The sequence below is a fragment of the Pygoscelis adeliae genome, unplaced genomic scaffold, assembly GCF_000699105.1.
Source record: "Pygoscelis adeliae isolate BGI_AS28 unplaced genomic scaffold, ASM69910v1 Scaffold420, whole genome shotgun sequence".
Classification (NCBI taxonomy): Eukaryota; Metazoa; Chordata; class Aves; order Sphenisciformes; family Spheniscidae; genus Pygoscelis; species Pygoscelis adeliae.
Window position 1 is genome coordinate 974,579 of NW_008823871.1, and position 18,573 is coordinate 993,151.

Sequence of the window (18,573 nt, forward strand, 5' to 3'; positions counted from 1 at the left end):
ACAACAGTGGACCAAGGGCTTGTAACATCTGTTTCTCTGAAAATCTGGACAAGTTCATTACCTTAAGGCCCAGCATCCATTACAGACAGCACCAATGCACATGATAGCCTTTCTGCTGGAGGGGAATTCAGACCAAGTCCCCTTAGGCCTCTAGTTCCACTTGCGAGGCGACAAGCGAGATGAACCACGAGCACGCACACGTTGTACCAAAGAACACACCAGCAAGCATCGCTTTATTACACTGGTTCAGTTATCTATCCAGACTAACCATAAAAGCTGTTTAGATGGATGTAGACAAACAAGTCAGTGTTTTACGTATTAGGTCAAAGCTCCAGAATCGTTACCAGGGAACAAGTATTCTTCACCAGTTGTTTTAAATGTATGTAAGTGGGTCTTTGGCAGGGAGGAGGAGGCAGGTACAGTGACAGATCCTCCCCAGGTGTGCCTGCTACCACCCGAATCATGCGACAGACCCAGGAGGTTGTACTGCAAAGAGATCAGAGCGGGGGGGGCCCACAGTGTTAATCAGCACAAACAGAATGGAGATACACTGACCTGAGCCTTGCTCAGCTGGGACTACACAAGCACAACACACTGGTACAAGCTACCAAACAATCAGTTAACAGTTCGTAAGACTGGTCTAAAGCTGGAACTAGAACGACTCTGGGTGGAAAGGCATAGAAATAAATACTTGCTCAACTCAGCACTCTCTGCCCACTTACAAACTTGTCAGCATCTAGTTACGCAGCCATATATTCTTCACTACCTCACAGCAGCAAAATACTATCATTTAAGAGCAGCCGTTGAGCGACTATCCACAGTACATTGTACATACTCGAGAAAGAAGCCTGATGCTACCTCTCATATTGGTCATCCTCCTCTCCATCTGCTAAGCAACTGGGGCAGCCCCCCTGGCCCATAAACTCTGCTTCATTTGTTGAGCTCTTCAGATGTAACCAAACTGCCCGATTAATTGAAGACTGCCCTACTGCTAAGTGCCCATTCTTTGTATTTGGGTCGCTCTGTAAACATGGGAGAAATGCAGATTTTGGTTGTCATTCACGTACAAGACCAAAACAGATCAAAAATGCAGATGTTTGCTAGTCAGCAGCTCTGCAAGTCTCCTGCCTCTTAAAAAGTTTGGGGTTGCGCTCTTGAAATTTTACTGGTGGTGCTTATGTCATTTTCATCTGGATAAACACTTCCCTGAAAAATACCCTTTAAGAGCCAGATTAGATCACAGTATTTAAAAAGTGATATGGTTACGGTTACGTCAGTGCCTTAGACGCCAATGCAAAGGCTTAGAGCAGAGGTTACAAAATTGATGCTTAGTGTAGCACTTACATTTTAGAATAATGACATCAAAACAAATGCAGCCCAGGTTTCCAATTTCTTTTCCTAGATGCTGAGTCACCAGCAAAAATGCTGTCTAGCTTGGCCTGCAGACCTCCACTGCTACACAGTGCTTGAGGAAGAACGATGCACTTTGCCTCAGTTTGTTCTTTTGGCAGGGATGGCGGCACGTTAACAGCTATTTTTGCGTGACTGCAGAGAACGCCTTTTCCAGTTGGAATCAGGAGATTGCTCAGTCTGGAGTTACCTTGGGAGGAACGGGGCAGCTCTGAAGGATGGCAGAACCGGTCGTGTCCCGTACAGCAGACACCAAGAATGAAACGCTCTTGGTAAGCAAACCAAAAGAGCTGACAATAAGGCAAATAACTTAAGACCGATGGAGTAACTCCCAGTTTTCTGCTTGTAATACATTTTACTCCAGGAAGCGAAGGAAAGGCAGGTTGACCTTTCCTATTTAACCTTCCCTTACATTTAAGAGATGACCAAGACTAAAAGAAAAATCGAAAAAGAAAGGAGGAAAAAAAAAACACACAACTAAGGAGAAGTTGTCTGTCTCCCTAGAGCTGTGATACAACATAAAACTATTGTAGGCTACTCCAGGATGTTGAAAGTCAGTTTAGGGAAAGGCAATAACCCCCATATTACAGGGGCTGTAACAGTAGTGTACTGTATTACATTCTGTGCAAGTTACGCAACTTGTTCACAAGCTTCATTTTATCTATGTTTATCTCGCTGTAGTTCTGTTAATTGGTGGCTGAACACTTTAAGCAATCTTACTCCACAGCTCAAGGTAGTTTCAGCAGAAAAAAAATAATTCCTTTCCTGTGTCTGGTACCTGTACGCTTCAAAACAAGTGTTCCTAATGCCCAAACATCAAAATCGAAATCTCAGTATACTGAAAATGTATCAGCTAGATTCCCTTTGCGCTTTGTTTTAAAGCTCCTTGTCTCCAAACCTTGTTTTCAAGCAAGACATACAACACGCTTGAATGAAGATCCCATCTTGTTGCAACGTTGTTGGTTCTGACTTCCCTCTACACAGACTTTCTCCGACTGACTAGGTGTACATGAGGAGAGAGGGTGTGTATGTCAAAGTGACATCTTTTCCCCGAGAGGATTTTCACACATTGGAAAGCTAACAATGAAAATTACAAGTTAGGTAGGATAAGGTTGAAACTGTCCACCAGGCCAACTTGAGCACTACGAGTTCCTTTTAGCCCTTTGTCTGTTGCTCAAAGTTTCCTCTCCCTTAGTTTGTTCCCATTTTGTTCATCCAGTATTGATGAGTGTCCATCACCATTGCTCAAGCATTTGTCCTTTTCATATTTGTGCTCTTGCTTCTGTCGCCTTATCTCCTTATACCGCAAAGTGATGTCACTAAAAAGAAAAACAAACAGATGTGAACTAGTGATGTGAATAAACAGTGTCAGTATACAATAAAAACAATAAGCCAAGTCTGTTCTGGATGCAAGCGCCCTTGAGATAACAACGCACTTGAGGCTTTTGGCTGTAAATTTCTAAAATTGCTGATGGCATTGATTCACTTGAAATTTGTGTTTCTTGCTAGCAGTCTGGCTATTATCACCTCTTTCAGAAGCATAACACAACAGCATGCTCAACAAGGGCAACCACTGCTGTTGCACAGGGTCTCCTTTATAGATTAGTGTAATTCTTTCAGCCTTGTGCAGCTGCTTTTCACAGAGCATTCTTGCAATGAAGCTGCAAAACATCTTAGTCTTGTCTAACTCAGAGCACAAGAAAAACAAAACACTGATCTCGTCTGCCATCTTCACTCACCCAGGAAGACCAGGTGCAGTCAGGCACTTAACTGTTCACCTGCTTCTACGGCAACACTAACACAAGTAGCCCCACAAAGACCAAAGCTACCAGAGGCTTGATCCAGAAAGAAAACTGCCAGGATCATGCACAGAAAACTCCCTGTTTATTTACTAATTCTTACACAAAAGCACTGCAGCTTTAGCCATCCAAAAGAATTGTAATCTATCTTCAGGAGGGACTGAAGGCTAATGACAGCACACATTTGAAGATACGCTTTTGAACAGATGTCCAGAACAACTCCCCCCATAAGACCCAGGCCAGACCTGAATGTAGCACATCAAACACTGCTTACCGGATGAAGAAACGCCAGGCTGTCCAGGTGAGCACAAGTATAATCCCCAACATCCAGCACTGGGTAATGTAGAAAGGAAGAGAAAGCGTGAGTGTATAGGGATCATACTTCACAACAATCAGAAACTCCGTGGCAGTAATAGCAGCAACCAGCCATGCCTGCTGACCCAATTTCTTATGGAACTTCCTGCAAAATAAATGCACAGATAAAACAAAGCTATTGCGTAAAATTAAGCATTCAGAGAAATATTCATAAAAAGGCAGCCGGAGTAATAATTTCATTCAGCTTTGCACAACTCTAAAAGTCTAGTTTGGATCACACATATACTAAGCCTATGCAGGCTGATGACTTTCATGTTGGTATTACTTAAGTTTCCTCTGAGAGGCTCTGAAAATATGTGAGAAGTTAAACTTCATCATCACGTGACACAAGTAAGTATCACCATTTTCAGGGTATTGGTAAATCCACATAAAACAATTATCTGACCAGCTTGAGATCAGCTGAAGTTCAGGGTACGGTATGAAATAGGAGCCCTACTCCTAGACTTCCTCTGCAAATGTCAAGTCACACTGCCGTAACCATATTTAACCCCTATATAATTGCATTCTGAAACTTACTCTCTTCCCAAAAAGGTATTCAATGAGCTGTCACTAATGATCTCTGAAGGGATTTTAAAAGAAGCAAGCTTAATAAAAAACAGGCAAGATACTGGAAGACACAAGGACAGCGTTTCACTTCTAGGACAACACAACCCTGGGGCAAATACATGATTAATATTTAATCCCCAGGGTTTGTTTTTAAGCAGTATCAGACAAGTCAATGCGAAGCTGCAGTGCTATGTACAAGCCTAGTGAAGGACTCATCAATCAGTAACGCCAGAAATTAAACTGCAGTAGAATCAAGACATCTATTCAGAGGCTCTACTTGCAGAAGGAGAGACTGGAAATATACCATCTTTTGGATCACCTATTCCTGCATGGGAAATACATAAAACCAAAATACCTATAGGCTGCCTTTCAGGAAGCCTCATTACCTTCACAGGTAATAGCCTATTGCTAGAAACCTGGGTAAGTTGCTTGATCTAAACCAGTTAGATTCTCCACTTTTTTACCTTTTGTCTGTTCACGTCATTTCTAGACTTGACACTTTTACAGCCTACTGACCTGACAGACCAGATGATTCATATGTCAATAAGCAAATGTGGTTCTGCTTGCGCAACAGAACAAGCCCTTTTTTTATGCACTGGATTGCACTGAAATCCTGCCCACCGCAGCACCACTGGTGCATGCAGATGTGCTATCCAACCGCATAGAGTCAAGTACATCACTTCCGGCTTGGCATACTAAGTTTTTGTTTGTCCATCACCCATCTTCTGCATCTAACATGGGATTTTATTCCCATTAGGGGAAAGAACCAAGAGAAAGCTACTAGAAGTTGTACGTATTATTTTCCTTTTTTTGCAGAGGCTGATTTTATTAAATGTTTCCTGAAATCCAACTGATTTGAGCCAAGGAAGACTGAACTTGAGAAAAGCAATACCCTCAACCACCATCATCACCAACTGTTTCACTAGCAAGCACACACAACTAACTTTTCTCAACAGCCTTTGGATGGTATCTTTTACTCAAAAACCACACAAAGAAGCATTTTGGTGCACTTTCCTGTTAGCCCTAAACCTGCTACCTTAACTGATTATTATGTCTCTGCAGATGCCCAAGATTAACCATGCAAATAGAAGCACCACCAACTGAACATAAAGGTGGCTGTTCTTTTTGCCTTCTGTTATTCCTTATTCTGCCTTTGTTGTGTATGTCTCTGCTTTAATCACAGAGAGCATCTATTCTGCAGAGGGCCTTGCCCTCTCACTTAACCATAGTGTATTCTGAAGTACATTCTCCTACCAGGTGTCCCCCCCCCTTTTGTCCAGCTTACTGTGTTATTCCATTCCTACCACAGCGTAAGATGTGAAGTGAAACACATCCAGGAAGAATTCAGTGTAAAGTGGCACAACTACTGGGGCAGGACAGAGGAGTGCGGAGCAAAGCAATATAACAAACCTACAGAGGGCTAGGGAGAGAGGGATGGACATGTTAAGATGACCTCTGCAGTACTTCTAGGGCATTGCAGCAATGGGAAATTCTAGTCTCGTCTATGACTGCTGTGATCTACAGCCTCCTGTCTGGCTGAGGCACTGACTTATTAAACGCTGTGATATTCAGTAGCCACATAAGCTCTTTGGGCAATATTTTCTCACCGGTTTCGCCATGCAGTGGATGAAAGAGAAGCCACCTTACAAACCCCTGATAAGGATTTCCTTGGAGAGTGGCTGCTCTGCTAATGCTTCCCTCTGCTAGGCAGAGAAACAAGCCTGCCCGACACCCTGTCACCTCCAGCTGGTATACTGCCCAGTGCGCACACATTAGAACATCTCCAATAGCGCTGGAGCAGAGGGAGCTGCAACTGCACATTTGCTCCCAGTTTCTCTTCCCCTCTTCTCATCAGATGCCAGCAGCTGCACTGGAAAGAGCATCCTTCCTTTAGCAGGTGTTTTCCTGTTGCTCAGACATATCTGCTCCACTGCATCCCCCGGGATTCTCAGTATCGGGGAAGGGATCTAAGTATGGAGAGCAAACAGAGCTTCTCTTCCCTCTCCTGAATCCAGGGGAGTCATTGCAAGCCAAGCACACAAACCACAGAGCTTCTTAAACATAAGGCCCAAGAGTCATATTTGACACCAATGCCTAAGTTCAAACTACACAAAATCGTCCACGTACACTGGAATAGAATATGATGCAGTAAATCAAGTGTAGGTTATTGCTGATGCAGATGGGATGGAGTGCATTCCATTTTAAAAAGTATCCTGCCTAGACCAACTCAGACGAAGGGACTTCAGAAACTGCTCCAGGTGGTTCATCTGGTATGACAGATTAAGTGGGCAGAAACTAGCCTTAACACACAGATAGAGAGAAAAAACGAAACAGCAAATCTCTCACTGTGAACTCAAGCTGTTCAGATGACTAGGTCAGCCTTCTGCTTTGCTGATCTGCTTCCTCATTTGCCATCGTTTTCTTTCACTAGCTTATGACAGCACACTGGCAAAAAAGAATTAAAGGTAACCCCAACAGAAGAGCTGTGCAGAACCTAAAGCTGCCAAGGAAGAGAGTTTGTTTCCTGCCCTTCTACTCATGAAAGATTTTAAAGAAAAGTCCTTTTTTATTTGATGAATGAGATTAAAATTCATGGCCTCAATGCAGACTCCTTGGAAGAGACCTGAAGACTAGAAACCAGGAAGATATGACAAGGTCAAATGCTATAGACTCTTGCATCAAGATATTTCTGGTCAGGAACATTTCACATAGCCAGTCCTCAAGAACTCAGAGGCAGCATGTCAACCACAATAGGAGCGTGGTATGTAAGAGCTGGAGAACAGCTTAAAGAACAACCCCTCTTCTTGGACTATTTCAGTTCTAGATACTTTATTGTCACCATGCTCAGACCAAGTTCCTGAAAGCAAAGCCCTAAAACTGTCTGCAGATACTAAGAATCCTGAGTGAGAAAAAGAGAGTCTTCATATTTGAACTTCACTACATTCTAGACTAAACATTGCAAGGTTAGCTGAAGAGATCTAATCAGTTTATCTCAGACAATCCTGTCACTACCAGACAAGGCAGTGAGCCATGTTTCTGACAAGGAAGGTCAACAGAATATTCCAACCTTTGTCCACTAAGGGTTTGAGTGAGTTTCCAAAAGGAAAAGGTCAGGAAGGTTTCTCATGTGCTGTTAGCTGGGAGCCTCTGGTACAGCCTGCTACACAACAGGAAGAATCCAAAACGGTTCCTTGGTTCAAAATAATGTGCAAGTGAAAATACACCCAATTAAGGTGGTAAAACGGGGGTAGATTATCTCTGCTTGGATGACCTGAAATGCACGAAGGAATCAAAGTCCGGTTGCAAAAGCCTTCGCAGAGAAGATACTAGGTACAACCAGATGCTACGTTCTGCCATTTTTGCATGAACAGTCTGATGAGGTAAGCTCTGTGGTGCATCAAGCAGAGCCATGAACCTCAGAAGTGAGGGGTCTAGTCACCTTACCCACCAAGAGAAATAGAACAGTAGGTGGTGGTGGCAATGATGAAGACATGCGGTTCAGGATGAGAGGCTCTGCTTGCTGGATGAACTTCTCCAGCTCATTGAAAGAATGGCAACAAACTGAATCAGCAATGAGGCACCGGTGACTGATGATTCTCCTAAATTTCAATGTTATGCCATGTGGTTGAACAGAGGGCAAAGGAGTTTTTCCAACCCAAACACAAGGACCAGAAGATTGTGAATGGTGCTAAGGAGAGGAGCTCACCAGTGAGAGGCAGAGACCTCTTCTTACCTTTGAGTTGGAGGCACGTCCCAAACCAGTAGGTCCGACACCAAAGGCAGGGGCAGCCTGCCACTGCTGAATGTCCTGCAATCCGACTAAGCAATGTGGGTTGACCCTTCTTCCCAGTTCTAGGAGTCAAAGCCTTGCAAGGGAAACTGATCTTCATAGAATGTTGGAACCCTAAATTCTGAACACAGACACTTTTTGCGTTGGTCAGCGACAGACAATGAACATCCCTTGAAGCCAGACGTTGTCTTAGGCTTAAGATGTGGGCTCAGGCAATTTGTGACATTACTGCTAAAACTTAAAAGAAAACGTGATTTTGAGAACAAAGCTTTCTCAGGTCTTACATGGTCTGCAGAAACAAAAGCAGCAAGGACAAATACGATGCTTAAGTAGGAACAGTCTGAAAGTACATGCACTGTTGTGTATGGGTGCACTTCGTCTTCAATACACTTTGCTATAAAGGGTCCTCTGATCTGCAAGAGGGTGCCACGAGAGCTCCAGAGGACCAGGGACCAGTTGGAAGATAGCTCAAGAAAAGAAGAGCCTTTAAGAAACACTTTTTTTTTTTTTTTTTTTTTAGTTTGGGCCCTGTTGTCCTTAGAAGGTACATCTAAGGACTGTAGTTCCTGGCTATCAATCTGAAAGTGGAGTTCAGTAATCCTCTGCCCACAAGCCAGTGGCACTCCAGCTAATTTACGCATTACATTCCCAAAAGAGTGATCATTTATTAAAAAAAGTGAGGTTAAAAACAGTGCACATAGAATGCCCTTAACAACAGCTGTTCTCTAACCAGATGTAGTCAGAATTTTACCTCCAAAACAAAAGAACACAAAGCAGACGCTTTGGGATTAGGTCTTTTTGTCCCTGACAAGCTGAACCACCGCCCTGAGATGGATGCCAACAAGGTGGAGCAAATTCAAAATAAAGCAAGTGAAGCTTGACATGGTATATACACAAGAGGACTGGCTTACGGGTCATCCATGAAGTCGTAGATCTCCCTCATAGCCACACCTCCCACATTGACAAAAAAGACAAGTCGTAACAGGACCAAGTAGTGTTCTGGTGGCATCCAAAGGACAAACTTCAAGTAAAATGTGTTCAGTTCTGCCAATAAAAACTGAGAAAAAGGACATTTTAATTACATTCAGAAGACTTCTGAACGAAGCCTGGAATCTCCCTCTCTCCCTGCATGACTCCCCCCACCATTTCTCTAATGCCACAAAGTCCTACTCAGTACTACTGAGCGCACCACCATCAGTTGCAATAATGACCAAGAATAGTCAGGTTTTTAAAAATTTTCTGTGCATTGGAAGAGGTATTAAAAAAACACAGCAGAAACCTGGACAAGCACTGCCTCTAATTTTGAACAAGTTTATCGGGAGTTTGAAGTACCTGCAGAACTAGTGATAACAAATCCTAAAAGCAACAACTTGTCCTTTCACTATCATTTAAAATCTGACTGAGGGAACCCCAAAATAACAAGAGGCATAAGCAGTACATCCTGGGGTTTTTTGTTTGGTTCGGTTTTTTACATGGTTATGCAAACATCACTGCCAAAGCCAACTTAGAAGAATTGGTTTGGAATTTATAGCAAAATGTTCTCAAGTGAGCTGCCCTGGCAATGTGATTAGGTGAGCAAGTAGACACAAGTTTCTCACTTCAAAAGAAATACAACAAATGGCATTAAGCATTGTTTAATCCAAAAGAGTGAGCCAACACCTGAAACTGCTTATAAACTGCCAGCTGAAGCTAGGCTTTGCTGAAAGAAACATTATTATACCAAAGACGAGTATAAATTCAATGGAATCTCTCAGTTGCAATATCTGCTCCAGCACCTAAAAACCCAACTTCTTCAGGGTGCAAAAAGTTGGGAGTATGCACATAGTAACCATTCGGAGAAACATGTATTATATTTATGCAGGCACATTTACTTTACTTCTCCCATAAAACTATGGGAACCTCAGCAAGTCTGTTGTGCTATGTGAACTTGGCAAATGTTTTATGTAGCGGAAATCAGGTGATGTGAACTTGTATTCAACGGACTAAGTTTGCAAACTGCCTGGCACTCATTGCTGGCACTGCTGTATGCTGCTTGCGTACTTACAGACAGCACATTGTTCCTGAAGCACACTCAGGTCTGCAATTTGCCATCAGCGTAAAATGCAATGTTGTTATAAAAGAGAGAGAGGTGGTGGTGGCTTGCCAAGTTGACTAATGTGTCCCACTCAGCAAACAGTAATAGGGAACTTCACTGGACAGACCCCAAAATAAACCACCACCAGGTTTCATATTCCACATATTTCAAGATGCTTAAAGGTATGCTGTTCTAGCAACTGTTAAAAAATACACAGAGTTATATCCTGTACCATAGCAGTAATACAGAAACTGGTTAATGCCCATTGTCTCTGGAATCACTAGAAGTGTCACGAGGTTTGTTTTTAGTTAAACTTCACAGTTGCTGAATTGAAATAAGTTTCAGTTGCTCAAAACAGAGCCACCAAGTGACATCCCATGGATAGCACAAAGGCCAAAGTGCCCCAGCTGACAAGAGGCAGGAGTGGAGAAAAAGCACTTAAACTGCCAAGTTTATCTTCCCTATCAGTGTCACGTGTGCAAAACCTGTGACTGAAATGGAAGTTATGAATTCCCATAATACAAATTCAGCCACTCAGACAGTCCGATGAAGGAGGCAGACTGTCAATTTGTTGTGACTGCTGGAGAAGCCAACTTTCTCTTTTGTTTAAATTGGGGAGCTACTTTACCTGAACTGGATACTGTTAACACCATCATGTGTTAATGTGTTCAGTAAATCATAAAAAAAAAATCTAGGATAACTGAATTAAGTCTGTATATGCACTGCAGGAGCCATGCTGCTCAGAGCTAACATACAGAAGCCTGAGGCTTTGGTTACGGTTCTCTCCCGCTGTAATGCGATATGTATCTGCTTAAGACAGAGAAACAAGCCACTTTCATCCAAAGCCAATGTTTTTGATAGCAGCAGTTACTTGCTGAATTATGTGTAGGTCATAGTTTATATTGCTCACATTGCCAATCAACAAGGTTCAGCAAGCAAGAATAAATATTTATGCAATGAATCTGTAAACTGTACCCGAGACGTGGAAACAGACACCTTTTCTGCAGGATTCGGAAGTGATCTCTTCCAGCCTCAACTAAAGAAACATCACCATGTCAGAGTTTCAGTTACCGTTTGTACAATTGCTTGAGTGTTATAAAACATTAACTCAAATGATAGAGAAAAGAAAAGACAGAGAAGTTTCCTTACTACAAAGATTATTCCACAAACTGCTAGCCATCTGCGTAAGCTGGATGCTGGCTTCCACTCAAATTTGACCCAGCTATACGGGGTGAACTGGAAGACAATTCTCTTCATTTTACCTCTGAAAAAAACAGAACACATTCTTGCAATTTTAAGAAACAGCACATCTACTAACATTTCCATTTGCGACACCAATTCACATATGCAAAGTGCCTCCATTTACTCCATAAAAATTACTACTTAATGAGATTAACATTCCGAGTTAGAGAAGCCTGTTATTTGGACTATCATTTTAAAGTTTAATATACTACACCCATTGTAGTAAGCGGTTTCTCAGTTCTGCTTTGCTCAGCAAAGACACACTACCGAAAAGGGTAGTTCGTTACCGGTACTAGACTACAAGGGATTTATTAAACTTTCAGTGTCCCAGTTACTATGAAGTTCTGATTACTAGTGAATGCATTATTTGCACAAAGACCAAATAGATCCTTGCTGTGAATGAAAGAGTATGATCCTGACTTGGATTCCTGCATCTCCTTTAACAATTTCATTAAATAAGCTCATTTCCACAAGATGCCCTCATTCCTAGATATCAAGCAACGCTCATGACAGACAGGTATATTTTCAACAATTTCATTCGCAGGTTAAATAAAACTCTCATAAACAAGCTTGCATGCAGTAATAAGTTACTAGATACTTGAGTCATCTGAACACATATGAACTCTTTAATTCACATTAACCCCAACAGAACAACCCTTCAACAAACAAGTTCTTTTAACATTGGCCCAAACTTTGCGCTGTGCTACTGCTTGGAGTTATTTTCTACACCAACTTACTTGTACGTAGGAATGTTCCAAAGTCCTTGCCATTTGTATGTTTTCAAAGAAAGCCAAGACAGAGTCTTCATCCCACAGTAAATTCCTAATCCGTTACATAAGATCACATCCATTATCCACTGAAAGGAGAAAACCACAGTGATGCTGGAGAAGAAACACTAAAGCATGTAAAAGGGAAGATACTATAGGTACACATACATGGAGACACACCCTCAGTCAGAAGGATTGAACATCCCCAGAGAAAAAAGGTGCATGAACTGTCACGAGAAGGAATCTCAGCTGCGCAAGTTTACTCAAATAAAGCAAAAGTGTTCCACAGATGATGGCTGCAGATTCTCTTTTGCTGTATTAATTCTGCTACAGAACAGACCTCTTCCCACTTACTATCAGCTCAACTCCACTCCCTTAATTGAGAACTTTAGACACACCAAAAAAAAAATCTAAACATGTTCCTACAGACTGGATTTTACTATGCCCAATAACTTAACATACTCTTTAAGCTTCAGGCTGCCTCCTAAAGAAATGATTTATGTCCAGGCTCAGGATGTGAAATTAAGTGATTTCTCCCCATGCTCCGTCTTATTGCCAAGCGTTAATTCTGGAGATGGGGCTCTTGAGCTGAAAAAAAACCTGGCTGTCCTCCACATTCAAAGAAGCAGAGCACAGAGTGTTAATTTCATAAGAAGTTTTTCTGAAGGCAAAATAGCTTTGCTTGATGTCTTTATACATAATGCATTTACTTTTATAAATACAACCATGTAGCAAATCATTACAAGCTTGGGAAGAGCTTGTACTGTAAGAATAAAAACAAGCCAAAATAACATAAGAACCATAGCTGTGTGCCCTGAATGTGGTTAATTTTGATCGCTCTGGTAACCAATTTACATTTAATAGGAAAATATTAAAAAAAAGTGTCACTTTAAGCTATAGAGCTTGTTTTTTCCAGAGAGAGACTAGATCACAGTAGTCCCTCTGGCTTGAAAAGAAACACACAAGCAGTATTTTAGGACAAGAATGGTTACAGACTATCACGTGCAAAGACCATACAGCTTTTCAGGAAGGCCAAACCTTTATCTTTTAAAACCTTTTTGTAAACGACACCGGAAATTCTAAACACAGTAATATTTACTGTCTTCAGAAAACAGTGAAGATAAGTTTGCACAGAAGTAAGAGCTGGACACAAATTGTACGGAGTCTGGTTTAGGTGGGTTTTTTTTTAACAGGCAAGAAAAATCACCATCTGAAACTTTATACACAAAGTTTTATCTTTCTCTTAATTTCAGATTTTATTGTTTGTACCATCACCAAGTATTTGAAAATGTCCAGGTAAAGCTTTAGATTATCTCTCTGGTGTGAAATGAACCAAAACAAATATTTATCCACATGCAATAGTTTGAAAACCCACAACATTATACAAACAGTGACAAACATATTACAAACTCAACAGGGAAAAGCACCAATGCTCCTGAACTGCAGTAGTCACACATACACATGATGTAATTTAGTTCTCACCACTTCCTACCCCCTCCCTTTAAAATCTATACTTCCATTTAGACAAATATGTTATGATCTATGCAGTACATACGTGATCCCACCAACATTCACTGAAGTTTGGAAGCTGGTGTTCCAGACTGTACTCCAGAAACTCAAACATTACACTGATGATCATACACATCCACCAGTCTCGAATCATCAATGTCTATATAAAGGGGGAAAAAAGTCTGTCAAATGTCCACAACATACTAAAAACCATTACAAAAAAATGAATACCTGCACACCAGGCTGAGTAGAACCAAACACCACTTACACTAATGCCCTTTAGAAATCTAAATAAAGGAGAACTCCATTAACTACTGTAGAGACACTGCTCAGATTTACAGTTTTGCAACAGTGTATGGAAAAATTATTACTTTTTTTTCCTAATTTCAAAACTGATCACTTAAGGAATATGAGATTAACCCTTCTGGACTCTGAACACAGAGGATACACATGGTGTGCTTTGTTTACCAGTTATTTCTACAGTTGAATATGTTGTCTCCAGTATCCAGAAAAGGATCAGGAAACTCATGACAATCTTATTTTTATCATATGATAGTCTAGTAAAGCCAAATGCTCACAGGCCTCTAAACTTATCAAGTATGCAGCACAACAGACAAGAAAGATGCTGAAGAGTATAGATGACGACATTAATACCATTACATGAAAGAATAAAGGCAGGCAAGATGGGATTCAGAAGGAAGTTAGTTAGTTAAATGAATGGAATTACTGGGTGCTCGACCACCACAGGTAGCATCGTTCTAATGCTGCTCAAAAAAGGCTTTTCAGAGCCTGCTTAAGGCAAACTTTTAAAAAGTCACCTCCACTAAATCGCAGCCCTGTCTCTGCTGGGACACCTGAGTCTACTTTATACCAGCTAGCAGCTTGCCAGGGTGAGCAATGAAGAGCAGCATCTTCTTCCACATTCAGCATAAGGATTCAGCTGAGCTGCAGTCCTAGAACATACATATCATCTCAGCCTACTGTCAAAACAAGGGAAGAGATTTGTGATAACACTATTTCATATTTGTAAGTGGATAAGAGCACAGAGAGCCTGTACATCTGGTCTGCTGTATCCTCAGCAGGGTGCCTAGATGGAAGGCAGCAACCCCAAACGTGCTAGTACTGCACGTTGCAAAAGTAAATGTAGCTTGGTGTTGACCGCCTCAACCAGAAGATGGAAAAATATAAGATATGCATTATCATGTTAGTCTGACACCATGTGATCTAAATGCCTCCAAAGCAAATGGGGAGGCTCACAATAATTTCTGATGAACGAGGCACATTCATTTTCAACATTGCCATTCTGATGCTTTGAGATATAGCTTAAGAGTCTGCTACTCAAGCCAGACAAAAAAAAAAGAAAAAGAAAAAAGAAAAGAGAAACCCAAACACATGCTCATCTCTGTTTATGAAGACAACACACTCAACTTCCAGCTTTTTATAGAAAAATATGTTAATTGACAAGTAAGAAATATAGCAGCGAGTTTCCTTCAAGCTTAGCGGCACAGAAACAAACACCTTGTGGAGTATGCTGGGCTCTTCAAATTAGACTGCAGGTTGACAAGATGACATCTCAAGCATTTCTGCAGAAACAGTCTGTTTAATAAAAACTAGGCTTCTTCCAGACCAAGAGAGATAATAGGTTGATTGAGTGGACTGGCATATTGAATTCTATCCCATTCTAGTCTCTCAGGAATGTGTTACTACTCCCCTTATGTCTTGTTACCAGGCTCTCACTATTTAGGCATTTTTTCTTCAGTATGACATTATTTGTAAAAATAAATACAGAATGTAACTGAAATGCTATTTTGATATTTAAGTTTCTAATGTAATTCTCTTGGATGAAAAAGATCCAAGTTTCTCCAAATTTACAATTCTGTACACTAATAGAGCAAGCCACAGACAGTTGATCTGAAGTCAAAGTCTCCCCATGCCTAGCATATTGATCTTTTGGTTACGGGAGGTGGGGGACAACACCACAACAAATCAAAACACTGATAGGAACACATCTGCACTTTTGAAAAGGAAAAACAAAACAACAGTTATAGCTTATTTTTAAAACAGCCTGAGCTTTTTCAGTTTATTATATATGGTGGTCTTATAGGTAAAAAAGAAACAAGGTCTGTAGGGCAAAATAAAGTTAGCTAGTAAGTCTGCTCAGGTTAAAAAAAAAGCTAGTATTTAGACCAAAGTAATCAGCAAACCACATGTTGAATGTGTTCTGCCAGAGACAAGCACAACTGTAACTCCTTCCACAGTTGGTTGATATTTACTAAAAAGTAACAAGAATTAAACCACTACCCATTTAATGATTTAAAATCCTGATTTGGATGCCACTGGGAAAAGCCTGCCTTGGCAAAGCAGTAGCATATCATCATGCATCTATGTCTGGGTAACAGCAGACTTTCACTGCCTTCTCTGAACGCTGTCTTCCCCATACTCTACATTCAAAGGTCATTCAAGCATTTATCTTGCTACAAGAGTAAAGTTTTTTACTGATCTGACCTCAGAATGAATTATGGTGGAGGAGGGAGCTTGTCAATGTAATGTTACTTTGGAAAAAAATGAGGTGACCTGACATGGTCGGGGAGGGGGGGGGAGAAAAAAGCCTTTCATGTATTACAAACCCTTGGTCTAGTTCACACATGACTGCTTAATATAATTGATCATGAAGACTGGCATCACTAAAACAGAAGCAGTCAAGCTTTAAAAGTAGAATAGTACTGTAACAGAAATGTAACAGAAGACCCATTCTTACTTTCAGGTACCAGCCAAAAAAGTGAGCAGGAACAAATCCATCCAGTTTGTCCTATAAACCAAGAAGAGAGTGTAGGTCATTTTGTACTACAAACGATAACCCATTAAGGCTTACTTCCCCCCTCCTCCCAAAATGCAGCAATAAACTTCAGTTGTTTCACATATAAATGCTAGATGCATTTTATGAGTTTCTTTTTCTCAAGCACAGTGAACAAATGAGCTATCTTCAAAGCAAAGTCACAATTTTAAGGGGCAGAAACTGGAATTAGGATTGTATTGATAAAGCAGAGACTACCTTTTTAGTGCTAAATGTCACGTTCCTTGCCTTCCAAGGGGACAGAAGCAGAACGCATTCAAGCCAGAGCAAGAACATGCATTGCTTCACCAGATCCCCATCTTGTATGTAGCAGAGCTTCTTAAATCTTATCAGTCCTGCCATCATAAACCCCTGGGCAAAGAATGCCTTTCCTCCTCCTAGTTTTGGTGCAAAACTAGAAAAGGACAGCTGTAATTGCTCTCAGTTATTCCGGTTCCTTATGCACTGAAGACTTACACAGTAGACCTGAAGGATTCAGTGCTCCTCACTGCACAAGCACTAACAGCTCCATGCAGTCAGGGAGTTGTAAATAATCAGAACTCCTTTGCCCTTGAATTTCAAGTCTTCTGTTTGCCAGCATGAAACAATAACCTGACAGTTTCTGTTATTCAAAAAAGTGCAACTTATGGGTTGCTTGGCAACATGCAACTTTTGAACTTTGTGCCTCAAGGTGACTGTAAGTAGAAGATTCTTTAAGCACACAAATAAACCCAAACTCCTAGGGGAAAAGGTTTTCATCAATAATCTGAGAAACAAGGATTGCTAAACAGTTTACTCTCTTTCCTGGGCAATGTAATTAGGATACAAAGGGACACATCTCCACCTGATCAACAGGAAAGGTCAAGAGAAGAGAAATAAGAAAGCTAAAGAGTCAGTCACGACCTGTTCTCTCATTCAACGCTCAGAAAGACTCATGACTGCACTTTGAAGAGTTCAATTAAGCAACCTTTTACCAAAAAAATAGTCAGACTCATTAGCAAGTAACTTTGTTTGTTTCTTACCCAGATGTTGTGAAATGGATCAGTTTCATTGCCAGGATCATAAATAAGGCAGTTTCCACCATAGTCTCTTTCTGGCAAAGGAACACCTAAATGTGGATCAATGTACTTCATAAACTGTCTGCCATCTTGTACAGTCTGCAAAAGGAACACAAACCCCGTGTTTCCCTCTTAATAAGTATTAATACATAGAAAAGTACAAAGATAATTAAGATCAACATTGTATCCTCAAATGGGTGTGTTTTTTTAAATGTGTTGCAGAGCAAGTCGTGAAATATATACAGACCTCAAAGCATCACACAGTATATATACCTGACTTTCTGGGCCTCTAATGCTAAATATTAAGGAAAAAATGACTACAGAATGAACTTAAGATTTCTTAAAGATGAAAAATCTTTAATGAAGATCTTTAACTCCATTTCCTAAGCCACTCCTCTACACCCCCTCCCTCCCAAAAGCTTAGCACTCGAACTGGCACACAATTCATCCTTCCCACTGACCCTTTTGCCCTTCCTCTCCCCTCCTTGAACTTGGCGAGGGTAAAGAAAAAGCAGCCAATAACTCAGGAAAGGCTCGTTTAATGGCTGCATCTCCTGCGTTAGTGACCTTCTGGTTTCCTAGAACGGGAAAGATCCAGCAGCACTTCAAACATGCAGCTCAAAAGAAATACAGTACATGCAACCATCAGCAGCTTGAGCACACCGATTACGTGCACTGTTAGCAGGATTAGTCGTGCATGTGTGCCCAGTTCACTTCAGCTACAGGAATTCAAGAACTGCACTGCATTTCATGGCAGAAAAAATTTAGTGCAGCTCGTTGAATGAACAGTCATTTCGAATAAGGTCCCACTAGCAGCACGGGTAATAAACTTGAAGCTAACAGCAAGGAAGAAATTATCAAAATATTAGTTATAAACAGTGACCAAAACTTGAACTAATTTACTAGTAACTCACACAGACATTTGCTGAATAAGTATTTCCCAATGAAATTGCTCACTGTTGTGGTCAATGTTTTGCAACAGAAGCAGTGTAACATCTAGGACAGACTAGCAGATAGTAAAAGCAGGGCAGGGCCAAAATTAGTTAATAGCGATAATAATAAAATTACAGAATAAAACCACTAAAGTCACATTAACTGTAAGACAAGTTTCAACTGAGCGAGCTTGTATTTGCTTTTAAGGAAGTTTAGTCACTTACAGACTCAGCATAA

At 40.9% G+C, this 18,573-nt stretch overlaps 1 protein-coding gene across 1 annotated transcript in view; it reads right to left on the reverse strand.

The window, feature by feature from the left end:
* Nucleotides 1–204: 204 nt before the first annotated feature.
* The window catches only part of PTDSS2 (phosphatidylserine synthase 2), a 57,585-nt gene continuing 39,216 nt past the window's right edge, over nucleotides 205–18,573 (reverse strand). Inside the window, exons 5-12 of the mRNA XM_009334021.1 lie at nucleotides 17,368–17,502; nucleotides 16,271–16,321; nucleotides 13,559–13,672; nucleotides 11,974–12,092; nucleotides 11,144–11,258; nucleotides 8,832–8,977; nucleotides 3,484–3,669; nucleotides 205–2,729 (exon numbers count right to left, since the gene is read on the reverse strand). Coding sequence (XP_009332296.1) covers nucleotides 2,585–2,729; nucleotides 3,484–3,669; nucleotides 8,832–8,977; nucleotides 11,144–11,258; nucleotides 11,974–12,092; nucleotides 13,559–13,672; nucleotides 16,271–16,321; nucleotides 17,368–17,502 — 1,011 coding nt within the window. The 3' untranslated portion in view covers nucleotides 205–2,584. The remainder of the gene's footprint in view (nucleotides 2,730–3,483; nucleotides 3,670–8,831; nucleotides 8,978–11,143; nucleotides 11,259–11,973; nucleotides 12,093–13,558; nucleotides 13,673–16,270; nucleotides 16,322–17,367; nucleotides 17,503–18,573) is intronic.